We start from the raw sequence: 18,270 nt of genomic DNA on the forward strand, positions 1-18,270 counted from the left end.
CGGGGCTCGAGGAGGGGGATCGCGCTGCCCCCCCGGGCCCGCGTGCGGGTGCAGCCGCCGGGCCTGGGGGACCCGGTGCCGGGGTCCCAGGAGGCTTCGGGGCAGGGGGAGGGGAGCGCCCAGCCCAGCCCAGCCCAGCCCTGCTTTGGGGTGGGGGATCCTGCCTGTACCCCCCTCCCCGCGTGTTGATGCAGTAGGAAGTACACCCTCCCCCCCATAACTCGCGGGGTAGGATCGGGGGTCTGCACTGTGTTACAGCTTCAGCACCTGCTGGAAGTGCCCCTTCCCCTCCATCAGGCCTGCATGTGTGTGACCCACGGGGAGCACTGGTGCTGGGGACCCTGGTTAGACAGGCTGGAGGGGACCAGTGTTCCCAGGGTGTGGCTGCTGGTGGTACTGGGGGGCAGGCTGCTGGTGGTACTGGGACCTGGCTCCTAGGCTTAAGGTGTCTCTGCTGTGATCGCAGGTGAGCCAGGCTGAGCCGTGCAGGATTCAGGACAGAGACACACATCCCGGAGGGCCGGAGAGGCTGGAGCAGACCAGGCAGAGGAGAGGGAGGGGGCTGGAGGCAGGGAAGACAGTCGGGGTGAGGGCTTTGTGTTGGGGCCTGGCTGTCGGGTGTTGGGACGAGGGTGCTATCCAGCTGTCAGACCAGAGCGCCCAGTTCCCCAGCATCAGTGGGGCTCTTCTGCCCGTCCCCCACATCCACCCAGGGGCTGTGTGAATCTCGCTGGCTTTATGAGGGGGTGGCAGGCAGGCATTTCACTTCCTGGTTGGCAGATGGAGGAAACTGAGGCACAGGGCCAGACAGCAACACAGCTGGGCAGAGAACCTGGGTATCTGAGGGCCAGCCCAGTGCTGCAATCACTTGGCTGTTGGATTCCTGGTGATTTTGGGCCTAAGGGAGGGAGAGAAGACACAATACCCTGCCCTTTTGGGGGACAGGAGAAGGACTGGACAATGGATGATGTCGTCCCCCCCTTCCCTGAACATTATCATAGCCCCCAGGTAGGTTCTGGCATCATGTGCTGTACATGCCCTGGCTCTAGCCCCAGCTGTGACTGCCCTGTCCAGTGACTTGGGCTCACTCTGTCCATCTGGGGTCATTACTGTGGCAATTGGGTTGCTCTACCCTCCATCCCCTGGCAGCCCCCTCTTGTGTGGCAATGACCCCCACTTGCTTCCAAGGTGGGGGTGGGAGACCCAGCTGGGTTCACCAGGGGGTTGATTTTAAGTGGGGGGGGGTGTGGAAGATCATGATGTCAAGGGCATATGAGGATGAGGACTGGGAGGCAGCAATGGTAGGGGCAGGGTCTGGCTTCGACCCCTCAACAAGAGAACCCCAATGATATAAGTAGTGACCTCAGTGCCAGCCTGGCCAATCCTGGCATTGTGGGCATCAGATCTCTGGTGGAGTCTGGAGTTAAAGAGGGCATTGGGGTGGGGGTGCAGGTGCTTTAGGGTTAGTGGGGCTGGAGACACTGGGCTGGATTGGGCCAGTATAAACTGGTATACACGCCACAATGGGGAGACCCAGTAGCTTCTCCCCCCTTTCATTAAGGCTTATCTTAAATTTAGGGCTGTTAATTCAGGGCCTCCTGCCACCCTGGTCAGTTTCCCTCGGTGGGAGGACCTGTCTCTGCAGAGCCCCTAGGGCTGGTGTTGGGGACCCAGGTGTCCTCCTTGTTTCTGGAAACTGAGGCAGGGAGGTTTCTGCAAACCCCTGCAGCTGCCAGGGCCCCAGTGATGGTGTCACAACCCCTCCCCTCCCCCCAGCCGTATTCTCCAGGCCAGGGCCAAGCACTTCCCAAGCCAACAGCAAGTACGAGCCTGAAGGGGGCGCCCCCAGCTCACAGATGTCTCTAACCCACCCATCTGGAAGTACTGGGCACCCACTCCAGCCCACACTCCTCTCCATGCCTCCTCCCACTCATTAATGTAGCCTGCCCTTCTGTGGCCCTCATCCCTGTGATCTAGGGCCCCTGGTGGGGATGGGCAGGATCTGTGGCATCTGTTGGGAAAGAGAACCCAGGCATCCTTGCTGCCTCCCCTCCCCTAAGCTGATCACCTACATTTCCCCCATAGGGGAAGCTAGAACCCGGATGTCCTGACTTGCACACCCTGGCTCTAACCATTACACCCAGAGCTGAGGTAGAACCAGGTGTCCTGGTTCTCATCACCTGTTCTAACCCACCAGCCTCCACTGCCCTCCTACTGCTGGGAGGAGAACCTAGGCCTCCTGGCTCCACCCCCCCCCCCCACAACTCCTGGTTCCCTCCAATCACAGCCAGGCAGCTGCATTTGGGGGGGGGGGAAGTGGGCACAGGGAGGATCATGGGAAACAGGAAGTTGGATGCTTGGCTCCTTTGTGGCTTAACCCTTTCTTGGCTGCAAGGACTAGATCAAAGGGGGACACAGAGGCCCTGGAGCCATGGGTTGGGCAGTGGTCGGGCTTAGTAGCTGATGCCTGCCTTATTCTAGCCCTGCTGAATAGACACTGGTGAGACCTGCCAGACAGAAGTGTGTTGGGACAGGAAGTGGGGCTGCCTGTGTCCCAGGCTCATCTTTGGCTGTGGCAGGCCCAGGAGATCATGGGAAAGCTGCAGCTTGTTTCCCCTTTAAACCCACCTTCAGTTCAGTATGAGGGGGAATAAAAAAGCATGGATGCCGGATCTCACACTGTCTCTAAGGGGCCTGGGGGCACCTGTTTATTACTGGATCCTATCCATAAAATGCATTGATTGGTCACTGCCCCCTGATGAGGGGGATGGGGGTGGGGGGGAGGCTTCAGATCGCCTGGGTTCTGGGGTCTTGGCACTTGTCCCCTGCAGTCTGCCTCCCAATCTGGTCCCCCTCAGTGCAGGCCCGGGGAGTGCTGCCCCAACCTCCCTGGTTCCTTCTTGCCCCTGTGGGTATCAGAGCCCAGTACCACCTGTCCTTCCACCCCCCACTCGGCACCTCTATCTGCTGGAGGGCTGTGCCCGAGCCGAGCCGGCTGACCCCTCTGAGATTTTGTACAGCGGCACAGGGGGAGAACTGTGACCTGGGAATAACTCCTCTAGGGATCCATAGTTTGGCCCTCAGACAGGGATCACACCACCACCGTGCCTCCTGCTTGGCCTGTCTACATCTTCCCAGAGGGGTCAAATCAGAAGCTTCCCTCCCTACCTGTCAGCCAAAATCCAGATCCCTGGAGGGGTTGTGCCTGGGAGCTCCCATCCCTGCCTGCAGGCTGATCTACGGCGTCTCGGAGGGGTCAGGCAGGACCGGTTCCTATTCCCACCTGCTGGCTAACCTATGGCTCCCCAGAAGGGGCAAACCAGGAGCTTCTATTCATAGCTGTTGGCCAAGCTACAGCTCCCTGGAGGGGTCATATCCAGGGGTTTCCATCACTGGCCAGTCTACGGCTCCCCAGAAGGCTCATGCTTAGGGGTTCCTGCTACCCACTGGCCAATCTGTGGTGCCCCGGAGGGGACAAATTGGGTTTCCATTCCTAGCTGTTGGCTGTGCTACAGCATCCAGGAGGGGTCGCACCCAGAGGCTCGCTTGGCACATCTACAGCTCCCCAGAGGGGTCAGATCAGGGGCTTCTCTCCCTGCCTATTGACCAAACTCAGGCTCCCCAGAGGAGCATTCCCAGGAGGCCTCTGTCCCTCCAACCCCTGTACGGCACCCCGGAGGGCTCAACCCAGCCCAGCCCTCCAGCAGCAGTAGGCTTTTGGGCCCAAATAGATTGACCCCACCAGGGCACCGTAGGCCGAGCCCCAGGGCAGCAGAAAGTGGCAAGATGGAGGCAGGCGGTGAGTGGGGGCGGAAGGGATGGGGGTCCTCCAGGGGACTCCTGGGTCCCAGAGGCCCCGCCCCAGCCCCAAACAGGTTTAATTTACTGACCTCCCCCAGCAGTGGTTGTCATGGGAATGTGTGGGTGGGAGGAGCCTCCTGAAGGGGGTGGGGCTGGATACATTGTTGAGGTGATGTGGTTAATGATGGAGGTCTTGGTGTCGCTGTGTGGGGTGGGAGGCAGGGACCTCATCTGCTAGTGAGAAACTAAGGCAGGGGTGGGTGTAATGAGGCAGTTTAGCATGGAGCAGTGATAGGCTGTTACCCTCCCTTCCAGGTGCGGGGGTCATGATGGACCTGGCATTAAGCCTGTGGGCTGGGCCCCCCAAGGGGGCTGGAAACCCCTGATTGGCTCCCATCTGGCCTTGGAGGCTGAGAAGAGGCCTGGGCAGCTAGGTGTGATCCGAGACCCATAGTCAGGGTCTGTTTTGTTTTTTTACCAGGCTTCTAGGCTCTTCTGGCAGCCATGTGGGGCCAGGAAGGAATTCTTCCCCATCCCTGCTGCTTATAGGGGTTTGGGTGTTTCTCTCCTCCTTCAACAGTGTTAAGTGCTGTCTGTAGCCCAGGCTGGGGGTGGTGATGGGGGTGAACTCAGACCCAGAGGGCCTTGGTTACATCTTGTCCTGCAGCTCAGGCTCAGCCTGTCACTGCATTGGGGTCAGGAAGGACTATCCCCCCTGCTCAAACAGGCATGGACTGGGGGGTTCCCCTTCTGCTGCAGTCCCGGCCTCTGCTTGGGGTTTCTGCAGTGCATTGAACCCCTCTGGCAGCCTCCAGACTCTTGCCAGCCCTTGGCTCCGTGAGGTTGGGCAGGCTAGGGGTGCCCATCTACCCTGGACCTCTGGATTCCCTCCTGGGCCCTGGGAGCCGCTGGGGGTCTGGTGGTGCTTGGGGAGGGTGAAGGTTCTGATAGGGGAGGGGCAGTGTGGTGGGTGGGTCCATCAGGACTCCTGGGTTCCTTCCCTCTCTCCCTTTGAGACTTGCAGACTTCTGCCCGGCTTTGACCTTCCCCACCACTGGAGCTGGGGGCACTGGTAGGGTAGAGGAGGGGGTCATTCTAGCTTGTGCCAGCTCCCAAAAGGTTAACACCTCAGCAGGTGCTGATGCCTTTAAGGGCACCTGGCGCTGTGCCTGCCCTCCTCCCCAGGCTGGTCCCTGGGGTCCCTCCCTGCAACAATACCCAGCGGTTGGCACTGCCCCAGCCTGCTTGGCCACAGGATCTGCTGCCAGGGGAGGGGTCTGGCAACGGGAGGGTGCTGTGATCTGTGCTGGGGGGTGGTAGAGCTGAGCCTTGAAGGGTGGGGGGCACCATGGAGGCAGCCCCTGGCAAGGTCTCGCAGGCAGGCACCAGTACCGACAGTGACTTCCAGATCTGGCTGCAGGTTGTTCTGTGGCTGCACTTGCTGGGGCGGCTGCTGGGCCACATCCTCCATGGCTCCTGCAGGGGACAGAAGCGCTAACCGCCTCTACCCACACCCACCACCGCCCAGCGTGTGCAGGGGGACCCTGATTGCAGCCACTGGGGCCTCAAGGCTCCCCCACTGCTGCCTCCTGGCACGGAAAGGCCTCTGCTCCCGCCTGCCCTGGCTTCCGCTCTCCAAGGTCAAGGAGCCTCCATGCTTCCCCCACCATGCCCCACCCCAGAGCTGGGTGCAGCCTGAGTGTGGGCAGCTCTTCACGGACCTGCTGCCCCTTTCTCTGCAGCTGGTGATTGGATTGAGCTGATCAGGAACCCCCCTACTTCTTCCCCTTGGCTTGCAACCCTACTAGCTGCCTCCAGGGGGCACCGGGCCTGCAGGTGGGAGGGGTCTCACTGTGGGGGCTGTCCCCTCCCTGCACCCCCTCCCCCACCCAGGGCTCCCCTGCCCCCTCCAGCTGGAGCGACTATTTGATGCCTGTGACTATTTCATGCCTGTGACTATTTCATGCCTGTGACGCGTCTGCTCCATGGAAGTCAAAGGAGGAGCCTCTAGCCCTGAACCTGACAGGACCCTCAAACAGCAGCTGATCCTGGACCTGGGGGGACCCCTGGAGTGGGGAGCAGCCGTGAACCCCAGCCCTCAACCTGACTGTGATCCTGACTGGAGGCCAGCAGCCCTTGATCAGCAGAAATTGATCCACTCCCAGGAAACTGACCAGACCCCAGCCCAAGGCAGCCTAACTGACCTGAAACTGACCAGCCCCAGGGGGGGCAGCTGGGAGACTGACTGGACTCCAGCCCTGGACCCAGGGGACACCCCCTCCCCAGGAAGGCTGGAAAGGAGCCAGCAGCATGAAACTGACCGAACCCTCAAGCAGCAGCTGATCCTGAAACTGACCAGACTCCAGCGGCTGTGAAACTGACTAGACTACCCCAAGCAGATCCTGAACCTGACCAGACCCCAGCCAAGGGCAGCTGTTGAACTTGACCCCAAAACTGCCCAAATCCTGATCAAGGCAGCTCTGAGGCTGACTGGACCAGAGACCCCAGCAGTGAAACTCACCAGCCATCCTGTGACTGACATCTTGGTGCCAAGATCTCTGCACCCAGAAGCCAGGCTTAAGGGCCCTGGGCCAGGCCAGGCCCCCAACTCCAGTGAAGCCAGGCCGGATGGACCCTGGTGTAGCTGCCAGCTGAGCTCCCAATCCTTTGTGTCAAGGTGTGTGGGGGGGCCAGTCTAGGAATGGCTGCGGCTACCAACATTTCAGTGGCCATTGATCCAGCATGAGCCACGGGCCAGAGGTAGCTGGCCCCAGCCCCACCCCCAGCAAGGCCAAGGGGGGCAAGATGTCGGCACTGCAGAGGCTGGAGAGCCTGGCCGGGCGCATCTTCTCCTGGGGTCCACGGGGGGACCCTGGGGATCCTGAAAGCACAGGTGGGGTCCCTGAGACAGAGCATGCAGCCGCCTGGAACCAGCAGAGTGAGTGGGGCTGGTGGGTGGGGCAGATGGGGGGACAGTGGGGGGTAAATCAGAATGATGGAGGCAGGGTCGGGGATGACCCTCTCCTGCCATGTTGTTGCCCCATCAGCTTGGACCCATCAAGAGCATCATCACCAGTGCCCCCCCACTTGCTGCACATAGTGGGAAACTGAGGCAGGCTGCTGGCGAACGGGCCCAGAGTGGGGTTGGGGAACCCAGGAGTCCTGGCTGTCAGCTGGGCTGGCTGGGCTGATGTGTTAGAGGTAAAGATGGGGGGAGCTGGGAGCCAGGATACCTGGGTTTTCTCCCTGGCAGTTAAAGGGACTGGGGGGTTAGTGGTTAGAGCAAGAGAGGGGGCTGGGAGGCCAGACACCTGGGCTATCTCCCAGTTGCCAGGAGATCAATGAGATCTAGTTTAGGGCAATCCGATGGAAGCCCCGACACCTGGGTTCTCTTCCAGCTCTGGGGGAGGGGAGGTGGGAAGGGGAGTGCAGGGGCACTGGATACTCAAGGCTGTGACAGTGGCCCCTGACGTGGGCACCCAGGCAAAAATAGCAGTGCCGGGCACCTGCCAGTGTTGTGCAGGCCCTTTTAAACCCCCTGCCTGCCCTTCCCTCCCACCCCCCCAAGCCACAGGGGGCTTTGGGTGGGAAGGAGAGTTTTGGTGGCTTTGGAACCCATCCAGGCTGGGAGCTGGGACGCCTGGGTTCTCTCCCCAGCTGGTGAAGTGAGTGGGGGTGGGATAGTGGATAGAGCAGGGGGAGGTTGGGAGCCCAGACCCCTGGGTTCTCTTGGCTGTGGGAGGGTTGTCAGGGTACTTTGGGATGGGGGTGGCTCCCGCCTCATCGCCCATCGAACAGGTCCCTCTGGCTGTGGCTTATCGATTGGGGGAGAGGGGGGCTGCTTCTTTCCAGGCCCGAGGCCATGGTGTCTGTCCTTCACTGTCCATGGCTGGGGCTGGCATAGGGAATGGAAACTCGGGGGTGGGAGGGAGGTGGATCCTGCCAGGCTGAGGCCTGGGATTGGGCAGATCCGGATCTGCTTCTCCCCCAGCACCAGCTGCATTTGGTGCTAGTCCAGCATCTGTTACTGTTGGCTAGTTCTCCCTTGCCCTGCTGCCCCCAGAATCAGTCTCTCTTCAGTCCCCAGTGAGCCATAGCTTCTCCAGGGTTTGTTGCTATCAGCCATTCAGCACTGCCCTTCACCCCACAGCCAGCTGCATGTGGCAGTGAGCAAGCACCAGGTCCCCAAGCCACGTTGCTGGTGGCCGTTCCTCCTGCCCTGCTCCCCCCCAGAACCAGCTTCATCTCAGCCCTGAGTGAGTGATTGGTTCTCTGGGCACTAGTACTGTTTACCCTTCACCCCCTCCCTTGTTTCCTTCCAAAACCAGCTGCATTTTGGCTGTGAGCAAGGATGGGTCTTCAGGTTGCCAGACTCTTGCTGCTTCCTCCCCAGAGCCAGCTGCATTTCAGCCCCAAGCAAGCTATGGCTTGTCCAAGGCATGTTGTTGGCCAGTCACCTCCTTCCCCTGTTTCCACCTCAGAACCAGCTTAATTTGGCTGTGAACAGGTGGCTATCTCTCTGGGTCGTGTTGCTATTAGCCGTTTACCTCCTTCCCCTGCTCCTTCCCCAGAACCAGCTGCATTTTGGTGCTACTTGAGTTGTTGTGTCTGTGGGTCCCCTTGCTGCTGGATGGTTCCCCCCTGCCCTGTACTGTCTCAGAACCAGCTGCATTTCAGCCCCCGGCAGGTCGTGTTGCTCTTGGCCTTTCATCCTATGACCCTGCTCCATCTCGGAACTAGCTGCATCTTAATGCTATTCTGTTCCAGTGCTGGTTCTCCAGGTCATGTTGCTGTTGGCAGTTCATCCTCTGCCCTGTTTCCCCCCAGCACCAGCTGTATTTTTGTGCCATTGGAGCAGTCTTTCACTGGGTAAACTGGTTGCTTGCTCTTTGTTGCTGTCCTGTTCCCCCCCAGCACCAGCTACATTTTGGTGCCATTCCAGTGATGGTTCACCAGGTCATGTTGCTGTTGGCTGATGCCCCCCTTCTCCCAATACCCACCCCCCAGAAGGAGCTGTGTTTTGGCACCAAGCAAATGGCTGGCTTTCTCTATGGCTTGCATTGCTATTGGCCCCATTTGCCCCCCAAACCAGCTGCATCTGGAGGGGGGGGGCAGTAACCTGACTGCTATCCCAGGGGTGGCTGCACTGATCCCTATGTTGTGGGGGACAGGTGTGGTCTTCAGAAGGCTTGGGTGAGGGGGGTGGTTTTGGCGCTGCCTGGCTCTTTTGGAGCTGATTGTGGGGAACCACCACTGAGTCTAGCTGGTGTGGGATGGGAGGGGGAATAGCATGAGGCCATTGGGGGTGATAGTAGGTACTTCAAGCTGGTCCCTCTTGGAGGGTGGGGGGGCAGGCTGTCTGATTGCCTTGAACCTAGCCCCTATCACACACCAACCCTCCCAGAGGTGGAAACCTGAACTCCTGGGCTCATTCTTTGATTTGTTGTCCTGATCGATTGGGCAGGTGGCAGGCCTGGAGACCTGGGTTCTGTCCCTAGCACTGGGAGGGGCCCTACTGGGTAATGATTGCAGCAGGGTAGGGCTGGGAGCCTGGACACCTGGGTTTCCTGCCCATCTCTGGGAGCAGGGCCTGAGGCCGAGAGGGGAGGCAGTTGAGGTAGGAACCCAGGTATCTGGGCTCCCACCTCTGGGAGGGATGGCATAGAGAAGGGAGGGGTTTTGGAGCCCGGACACCTGGATTCTCTCCCCTTCTCAGGTAAAGCAGGCAGGTCCACTACCAGCAATACCCAGGAGTATAGGGGGGCGGGGATCCCCAGGGGACAATTGGCAGCTGCAGGGTTTCTAGTCTCACCCCCTCCCCACCCCAGGCTGGCTCAGGGCCCTGTGGCTTTTGGGAGGGCAGAGGGGTGGAGGATGTTTGCTGTCCCTGCTGGGAGCAAAGTCCTCATCCAGCCCCTGCCAGATCCCAACATCCTCTGGGGCATCCCCCCCCCACAACTCCCCCAGGGCCCAGGATGCCGGAGTCCCTGGCATGGATGGTAAGGGGAGGCGGGTGTTGTGGGGGTGGTCACTGTATTCGATCCAGGCTTCTGTTGTCACAGGCCCTGGCTGATGTCACAGGTTGATGCCAGGCCCTGTCAGTCCTTCCTGCCCCAGTTGCTGCTGCAGCCTGGGGCTCAGTCAGGGACCCCCCCCCCCACAAGGCACTGCTGAGTCTTGCTCCTCACCCCTCCTCCCAACCCCTCACTGATCAGCTCTGCCCCTCCAGCTGCTAGATAGGGGCAAGAAGGGAAATTGAGGCAGGAAAGGGCTTTTCCACCTTCCTGCCTGCTGGGGCCTCTGTCTGGAGGGGGTTGTTGCTCTGGGGGAGGGCTGAATGCACAGCAGGGGGGCCTGGAGGCCTGGGATCTTCTTCCATCATCATTCTCACTGCAGGTTTGAACCTGTGATCCAGTCGGCCCTATCACCCCCCCCCCTTTTATGTGTGATTGGAGGGGGGGGGAGAAACAACGAGCGCCATGAGGGAACCCAGGCTTTGCAAGGGGGAGAACTGTCCTGCCTCAGTGACATGCCAGGCCCCTGATCTCCCCACCTTCACACTTGCATTCCCAAAGGGCTCATTAGCACAGTTGGAAGCACCCTGTTGTGGAAACCAGGGGCCAGAGGGAGCCTGTGGGTCCCTGTGGTGGGGATGAAAAGGGTGTGGGTGTGGAGCTGCCATTAACCCTTCAGCTCCCAGTACCTGGGTGGAGCAGTTTCTGATTTGGGGGTACAGCAGCGTCACTAGTGCCCAACTGATGCCAGGTGGGACTGGGGGCACTGGGCTGAACCTGGGGGGATAGAGGGGCCAATACCTCCTCACTGTCAGGCTGTGTCTGCGTCATTCCTGTGGCCAGAGCTGGGGGTGGGGGGTAAGGATCCCAGCAGGAGGAGATGGAGGGAGGGGGCTGTGGGGAAGTCATCCACATCACTCTCATTGGAGAATTCAGGGGGTGTGGAGCTGGGGTTGGATGTCACTAGCCCCACCCCCAGATCTCCCCCTGTCCCCATTGTCCCTTTCTACTGCTGTTCTACACCAGCATTAACTCGCCTGCACCAGATGTGGCTGCATCTCAGCAGCAGGTGAAACAGATCCTAGGAGATGGCATCTTCTGGGTGCCCAGGAAACCTTTGCCTTATTTAGGTCCACGTCTGAGCTCAGAAACCCAGCCCGGGAAGGGGGGAGCTAACCAGGGCCCCAATACAGGGCAGGGGTTGGACATGCCAGACTGCTTGTTCCTGGCTTGATTGTATGAAGAGTTTATAGCCAGAAAGCAGCACTGATCAGAGGCTTTTCATCCGGGGACAAAGGGAAAATTGGGGATTTTAATGTAGCTGGAGCCTTTGGAGGCATCCCTGGCTCTGTATAGCCGCTGGGCCCTGGATAGATTTGTGTTGGGCTGTGGTGGGTTTCCGTGGTCCTGGCTCTCCAGGCCAGGGTAGTGTTGCATGTGGGGTCCCCAGGCTGTGGGGCACAGCTGAAGGCCCCTAGTGGTGGGGCTGAGAAGGCTCCCCCCACCTTGCAGGGTTCCCTCCACCATCTGCAGCTGGGTCTGGGTGGTATCTAGCTGGGCATCTAGCCCTTCAGGGATCAGGCAGGGTTTGACCCTCCAGCTCAAATGGGCCCAGACTTGCGGGGGCTTCATCTGCTTCTGCAGCAGGGGGCAGGGCCCTGCCTGGGAGTCCGGGGCAGGTCAGGGGGGCTCCAATGGGTCAGGCACAGGGTCTCCAAGAGTAATGAGGGGAGGGGACACCCCCCCCAAGACTCCAGGGCTGGCAGTGGCTGGGAGGCAGGCTGGGGTCTATAAATAGCTGGAGACAAAGGGAAAGTAGGTCAGACAGAGCTGCTGGCATATCCTGGGGGGGGCAGGGCAGGCAGCTGGGGGGGCAAGAGATGGGGGGTGGCATATCTGATTTTGTTCTCCCCCCACCCCCAGCAAGGGCTGATCTCTTCTGGGTGGATCAGTTGGACCCTGTGATTTGGGGGCAGGCTGCTGTGAACTGGGCTGTGGTAGAGATAGGGTTAGAAGGAAACTGAACCCCTGGGTCCCTCCCCAGATATGGGAGGGGAGTGGGGGAATCTAGGGGTTAGAGTACGTGGGCTGAGAGCCTGGACACCTGGGTTCCCTCCCAGCTGCACTGTGGCTCCTGCCTGCTCTGGGGAATGGGTGATTCTGCCTTCTGCCTGGGGGGCATCCAAGGTGTCGGGGGGTGAGGATATCGCTTTCCAGGTGCGGTGGCAGCACTTGTTGAGATGCATGACATCCTGTCACAGAACCCAGGCATCTGAGTGCCAGGCATCTCTCTCCACCCCCCCGCCTCCCAGGAGCCCAGGTGACCCTTCCCAATCCATTTCTCCAAACACTGGCCCAGGCTGCCCCCTGGCCCTGCCTTGTGGGCAGGGGTGCTGGGCAGGACCTGGCCTGTTCTTACACAGGTTTCTCCCTGCCTCTGCTTGGGGGCTCTGCCGGTCCCCTGTGTCCCCACAATCCTCATGGAGCCTCAAGGGGCCAGCCTGGAGTGCCCCCTTGTGGCTTATCACAGATGATGGGGGGGTCATGGGGTTTCCCTCCTGCATGACTGGCTGCATCCTTGGGGGGGGGGGGGGGGAGGGCACAGGGTGGTGATGTCATAGCCTTCCTGGTAAGTAGTGCCCCCCCAGTGGATGCCCAGGACAAGAGAGATGGGGACTTCCAATAGGACCTCCATCTGTGTGTGTCCCCTCTGGCTCCGCCTCCTGGGCTGGTCCTGACTCCGCCCCCTTGCCTTGCAGTGAAGGAGTTCCTGGCCAAAGCCAAAGAAGATTTCCTCAAGAAATGGGAGAGCCCCTCACAGGTAGTGACACCCCAACCCCATGGCTAGGGGGTGCCTGTGCCCAGCATACTATGAGCCTTACTACAGGTGGCTGAATCCAGGAGAACTGGGGTGTGGGGCTCTGCTGAAGCCCCCTGGAGCGATGGGAGAACCCAGGCATCTGGGCTCCCAAGACCCTGCTTTCTGACCCACCAGCTCTGTATCCTTCTATAGTGGCGGGGGGAGAGAACCCTAGTTTCCAGCTCCCCGCAACTCTAATACCCCCATAGTAGGGAGAAAACCCAGGCATCTGGGCCCCCAAGTAGCTGCTTTAACCACTGGATACCACTCCCTCCCCACTTTGGCCAGATGGGCTCAGTCCCAGCCTCCCCAGTGACAGTCACTGATACCCCCTGGTAGTGCCCCTATGGGACTGGGGGCAGCAGGGGAGCGCTGTGGGGTGCCCCCCCCCAGGGCCAGTGCTGCCCCCCCCCTCACTCCTGCCTCCCCCTTAGAACACAGCCAGTCTGGACCAGTTTGATCGCATCAAGACGCTGGGCACAGGCTCCTTCGGGCGTGTGATGCTGGTGAAGCACAAGGAGACAGGCAACCACTATGCCATGAAGATCCTGGATAAGCAGAAGGTGGGGCGGGGGGGAAACGGGGTTCACATGGAGGTGGCTGGGGGGGTTGCAGCCATGTTGGGGGACAAGGAGTGTCTTGGGAGCAGAGGCCCTGGGGGTTAGGGAGGGGGGTCCAGGCACAGGCTCTGGGGGCCCGTGGCCAGGAAACAGGGCCATGGGTTGGATCTTTGATCTGGGATGAAACTGGCACATCCCAAGTTTGGGGGGAGGGGGCCTGCTAGGGTCTGGGGGCTCTTGTGGGCTTGATTTGGAAGGGGGGCGTGTTAAATTGGGGTTGGTCTTTGCCACTCGGAGCCCTGGGAATCCTGTGGTCTGGGTTTGGGAGCTGCTGTTGCTGTGTGGGGCTGTGGGAGAGGCTGGTTTTTGGAGGAGGGGATTGGTTTGGGGGATTTTGGGGGTGTCCAGGGTTTTGCAGGGGGCATCTTTGCAATGGGGCAATTTTGGAAAGGTTGGGGGTTTGTGGGGCTTCTTTCTGTTTGGGATGTTTTGGAGGTTGGGCTATCTTAGGGGATTTGGGAGGTTTGTGGGGGTTGAGATATTTTGGGGGTTATTTTGAGTTCAGGGATAGTTTAGGGGGTTTCAGGTTGGGGGGTTGGGAAGTTTGTGGGGTTAGGGTTGGGGATAGTATGGGGGGTTGGGGAGGGTGGTTTGGGGGCTTTAAGGGGGTTGGAGATATTCTAGGGGGCATTGGGAGGTTGCTTCTGGGGTTCTTTGAAATTGTAGATTGTTTTGGAGGGATTGGAGATATTAGGGGGTTGGGGCTTGTTTTGGGGAGCTTTGGGACATCTGGGGCGGCTTTTGAGGGTTTGGAGGTATTTTAGGGGGTTGTTTTAGCAGTGGTTTCTGGGGTCCTTTTGTTTTATGGAGTTTTGGGGGGATGTTCAGGGGGGGTTGGAGTTTGGTTTTATTGGGAGGTTTTTGCAGCTGATGCTTTTGGGGCTGGGGGTAGAGTTTGGGGTGGTTGGTTGTTCTGGAGAGGAGGTTTTTGAGGATTTTGTCTTGGGGGATTGTTCTGGTATGGGGCTGTGATTGTGGGTGGGCAACTTGTGCTGCTCTGGGGGTTGGGGGTGATTTTGTGGAGAGTGAGCTGTTTTTACAGGGCTCTTTGAGTGTTGGGAGGTGTCCTGGGTTTCTGGTATCTGGGTCTGGGGCCAGAGCTGACTGTGCCTGGAGGGCTTGCTGCTGTTTGGGGGTCAATGGATCCCGGGGAGGGGTCTTTTTTTTGTTTGTTTGTTTGTTTTTGTTTTTGCAGGTTTTGCTTCTCCGGTGGCATTAAAGAGGGCTGGGAGAGAGATCGCAGCTGGTTGTGGGGGAGGAAGGATCCATGGGAGGGCTCCCTGAGGCCAGATGCTAATTGTCTCTGTCTGTCTGTCTGTCCATCCGTCCGTCCCAGGTGGTGAAGCTGAAGCAGATTGAGCACACCCTCAATGAGAAGCGTATCCTCCAGGCTGTCAACTTCCCCTTCCTCGTCAAGCTCGAGTACTCCTTCAAGGTACAGCCCCCACCCCCAACCCCCCGCCAGCCCCTGATCCATTCCCTCCCACCACTCCCAGCCCAGCCTGGCAGTGATGGAAACCTCGAAGCTGTTGGCTCCTCTGACCTCTCCCCAGTCTAGGCTGGTTTTCCCCAGGGCCAAAGCAGCTGCAGTGGTAGGTTGTTACCTCCCCTGCAAAGGAGCCCCCCTCTCCTCCTGCCCTGGAGGCATTGGAGGGCTGCTGGCTGCCACGAGGCTGTAGGAAGGAGCGGGGCAGTGGGGCTCAGGGGCTGCACTGCCTTACAGGACAACTCCAACCTGTACATGGTGATGGAATATATCCCGGGCGGGGAGATGTTCTCCCATCTACGGCGAATCGGGAGGTTCAGGTGAGCATTGCTGCAGGGACACAGGGGCAGGACTAGAATCCAGGAGGGGGTGATAGAGCCTAGTGGTTAAAGCAGCCCAACAGGGAGCACGGACACCTGGGTTCTTTCCCAACTGGGGGTAGGGGGTGGGAGCCTGGATGCCTGGGTTTCATTTGCAGGCCCTGGCAGGGGAGTAGGGTCTAATGGGGAGGGAGAGGCTGAGAGCCTGGACACTTGGGTTCTTTCCTGACTCTGTGTAGAAAACAAAGTGTAATGGGTAAAGCAAAGGTCTGGGAGTCCAGACACCTGGGTTCTAGTCCCCCTCTGGGAGAGGAGTTGGAACTGGGGGGTGGTAGCCAGGACACCTGGATTCTCTCCCATCACTGGGGGTGGGGGTGGGCCCAGGGGCTGGTGGGCGGTGCCAGCTGGGCGCCCACGCTCTCGCTCCCCCCCAGCGAGCCTCATGCCCGGTTCTACGCGGCCCAGATCGTGCTGACCTTCGAGTACCTGCACTCACTTGACCTCATCTACCGTGACCTCAAGCCCGAGAACCTGCTCATCGATCAGCAGGGCTACATTGAGGTACTGTGCCCCCACCCCTGAGCTCCCACCATGTCTGCGCCACCCCCAGGGGTATCAACCAGGCCAGACACCTCCCCTCATCACAGGTTTCATTCTGCCTCCTCCAATCCTGGGTCTGATTCTGCCCCCCCAATCTTCTGATCCTGCCCATCCCCCTCTCCATTCTCTGCCCCAGGTGACAGATTTCGGCTTTGCCAAGAGGGTGAAGGGGCGCACCTGGACGCTGTGTGGGACCCCTGAGTACCTGGCACCCGAGATCATCCTGAGCAAGGTGAGCCAGGGTTAGGGAGGCCTCTGCCCTGCCCCCATTGCCTGTACCCTGCCCCCTTGGCTTGGGCATGACACCCCACTGCTCCACCCTCCCAGGGGTATAACAAGGCTGTGGACTGGTGGGCCCTGGGTGTCCTTATCTACGAGATGGCGGCTGGCTACCCCCCCTTCTTCGCGGACCAGCCCATCCAGATCTATGAGAAAATCGTCTCCGGGAAGGTACCATGGGGAAGGGAGAGGGGGGGCTGTAGCCAGGCACTGGCTCCTGGGAGGAGGGGTTTGGTGGTGCACGTGGGGGATGGGATATGCCCTCTCCCGGGGTCAGTCAGAGGCCTGTTGCCATGCCAGGAGTCCTGGCTGTCAGCCAGGGCAATGGAGGCACCCACAGAGGGCAGGGCACCCAGGTGTCCTGGCCCTAGCCAATGTCTGGCCAGCACACCTAGAACCCAGGTGTCCTGGCGCTGGCCCCCAGCCCCACTTTCTGGGGAGGGAAGCTGGTTTATGGAGGGAACTTGGGCATCCTTGTTCCCAGTCCCCTCCCAGCTCAGGCTGGTGGATGGAACCCTGGCATCCTGGCTCCCAGCCATTGGCCCCCTGGCCCCCCTTCAGACAGGGAACCCAGGGGTCCTGGCCCCCAGGCTCCCACCCTTGGGAGGAAACCCCAGCATCCCACGCTCTAGACCCTGGGCTGAGGGAGGGAACCCAGGTGTCTGGGCTGACCCCCTGCCCTGCCGCAGGTGCGGTTCCCGTCGCACTTCAGCTCGGACCTCAAGGACCTGCTGCGCAACCTGCTCCAGGTCGACCTCACCAAGCGCTTCGGAAACCTCAAGAATGGCGTCGCGGACATCAAGAACCATAAGTGGTTTGGTACCACTGACTGGATTGCTGTCTACCAGCGCAAGGTGATCAGGGCCTGGGCCGGGGGTGGGGCCGCTGGGATTGCTACCCACCAGTGCCAGGGAAGTGGGGCCACCTGGGGGCAGAGCCAACTGGGATGCAGCAGCCACCAAAATAACTGCCTTCCTGCACGGGGTGGGTGGGGTTGGGGGTGCAGCCTGGGGAGGATGGGACCTGGGGTGGGCAGGGCCTCAGGGAGAGTTGTCTACCAGTGTGGGGTGGAGCCAGATGGGTGGGCGGGGCCCGCTGCAGGGTGGGGCCACTGGGCTGCCACCTTCTAGTGCAAGGTGGGTGGGGCCTGGCTGTGGGTGGTGCAACCAGGGGCAGAGCCCAAGCGATGGGCAGGGCCAGACAAGTGCACCCAGTGGTGTGAATGGGGCATGTGGGCAGAGGTGGTAGCTGTGGGGTGCAAGGTGGGCAGGGCTAGAGGCAAAACATGCCAGGGAGTGGGTAGGGCTTCTGAGCTGGGAGCTGGGGAGCACCGGGTAGGCAGGGCCTGGTGTGGGGAGACAGGGCTTCCTGGCAGAGATTGGGGGTTGTGGAGCACAAGGTCGGCAGGACACAAGGTGGGGAGAACATGCAGGACAGGTGTGGGGCCATGGAGAGGGCAGAGCCTGTGGAACACCAGGTAGGTGGGGGTGGGGCTGGAGGCCAAGGGGTGTGGCTTGTTGAGCCCAAGGTGGAGAAGGGGCTATGCACTGGGCAAGGCCTGTGCAGCACTGGCTGGAGTCAGCAGGGTTGGCCATGAGGGGCCTGATCTTGGAATCCCACCACTCTGCCTGAGGGGGGGCTTCCTTTATTGCCGCCCCCCACTGACTCAATCCCTTCTGCCCTGGCCCCACCCCCGCAGGTGGAAGCCCCCTTCATACCAAAGTGCAAAGGCCCCGGCGACACAAGCAACTTCGATGACTATGAGGAGGAGGAGATCCGTGTCTCACTCACCGAGAAGTGCGCCAAGGAGTTTGCCGAGTTCTAGGCTGGGCCGGGGGCTATGCAGGGGGTGGGGCGGGGTGTAATGGTGGGCGCATCCACCCACATCTGGGTAATTGGGGCAGGGGGCAAGACGGGGAGCCCCATCACCTGCCCCCCTGGCACTGCCCATCCCTGCCACCCCAGCTTTCTCACTAGCTTTAATTTGGGGGGCTGGAGGACACTTCTATGGCCATCCGTTTGTTACCCATCACCCCCTTGGGGGGGATCAGACCCCCTAGGGGGCAATTAGACCCTATCCCTGGGAGGGGGTCAGAGCTCCTTGTCCCCCTGGAGGACAGTTAGGTCCCTCTCCCTGTTCCCCCTTCCCACCCTTCCTGGGGTGGATCAGACCCCTCTGCCCCTGGTTTTATAATTGCCTTTTTTGTGGCATCCAGTTCCCCTTTTTAATGACAGAACATGAGAAATCGGCTCTTTCCAGGGAGGAAATAAAAAGTACCCAGTTTTAGGC

The 18,270-nt window shown here is 60.2% G+C and overlaps 1 protein-coding gene across 5 annotated transcripts; it reads left to right on the top strand.

Moving 5' to 3' along the window:
* The first annotated feature begins 3,454 nt into the window (after window positions 1–3,454).
* PRKACA (protein kinase cAMP-activated catalytic subunit alpha) lies at window positions 3,455–18,264 on the top strand. Of its 5 annotated transcripts, XM_025192758.1 has the most exons (11): window positions 7,450–7,466; window positions 7,952–8,057; window positions 12,575–12,636; window positions 13,110–13,238; window positions 14,632–14,730; window positions 15,019–15,101; window positions 15,536–15,662; window positions 15,838–15,933; window positions 16,029–16,151; window positions 16,670–16,834; window positions 17,680–18,264. In XM_025192758.1, coding segments are annotated over exons 2-11 (1,011 nt in total). In that variant the 5' UTR covers window positions 7,450–7,466; window positions 7,952–8,056; the 3' UTR covers window positions 17,806–18,264. The 5 variants fall into 5 exon arrangements, with proteins under 5 accessions (XP_006036536.1, XP_006036535.1, XP_025048543.1 ...); XM_006036474.3 differs by lacking the exons at window positions 7,450–7,466; window positions 7,952–8,057 and adding an exon at window positions 3,455–3,799; XM_006036473.3 differs by lacking the exons at window positions 7,450–7,466; window positions 7,952–8,057 and adding an exon at window positions 6,500–6,739.
* Window positions 18,265–18,270: the final 6 nt, after the last annotated feature.

This window comes from Alligator sinensis, unplaced genomic scaffold, assembly GCF_000455745.1.
Source record: "Alligator sinensis unplaced genomic scaffold, ASM45574v1 scaffold1892_1, whole genome shotgun sequence".
Taxonomy (NCBI): domain Eukaryota; kingdom Metazoa; phylum Chordata; order Crocodylia; family Alligatoridae; genus Alligator; species Alligator sinensis.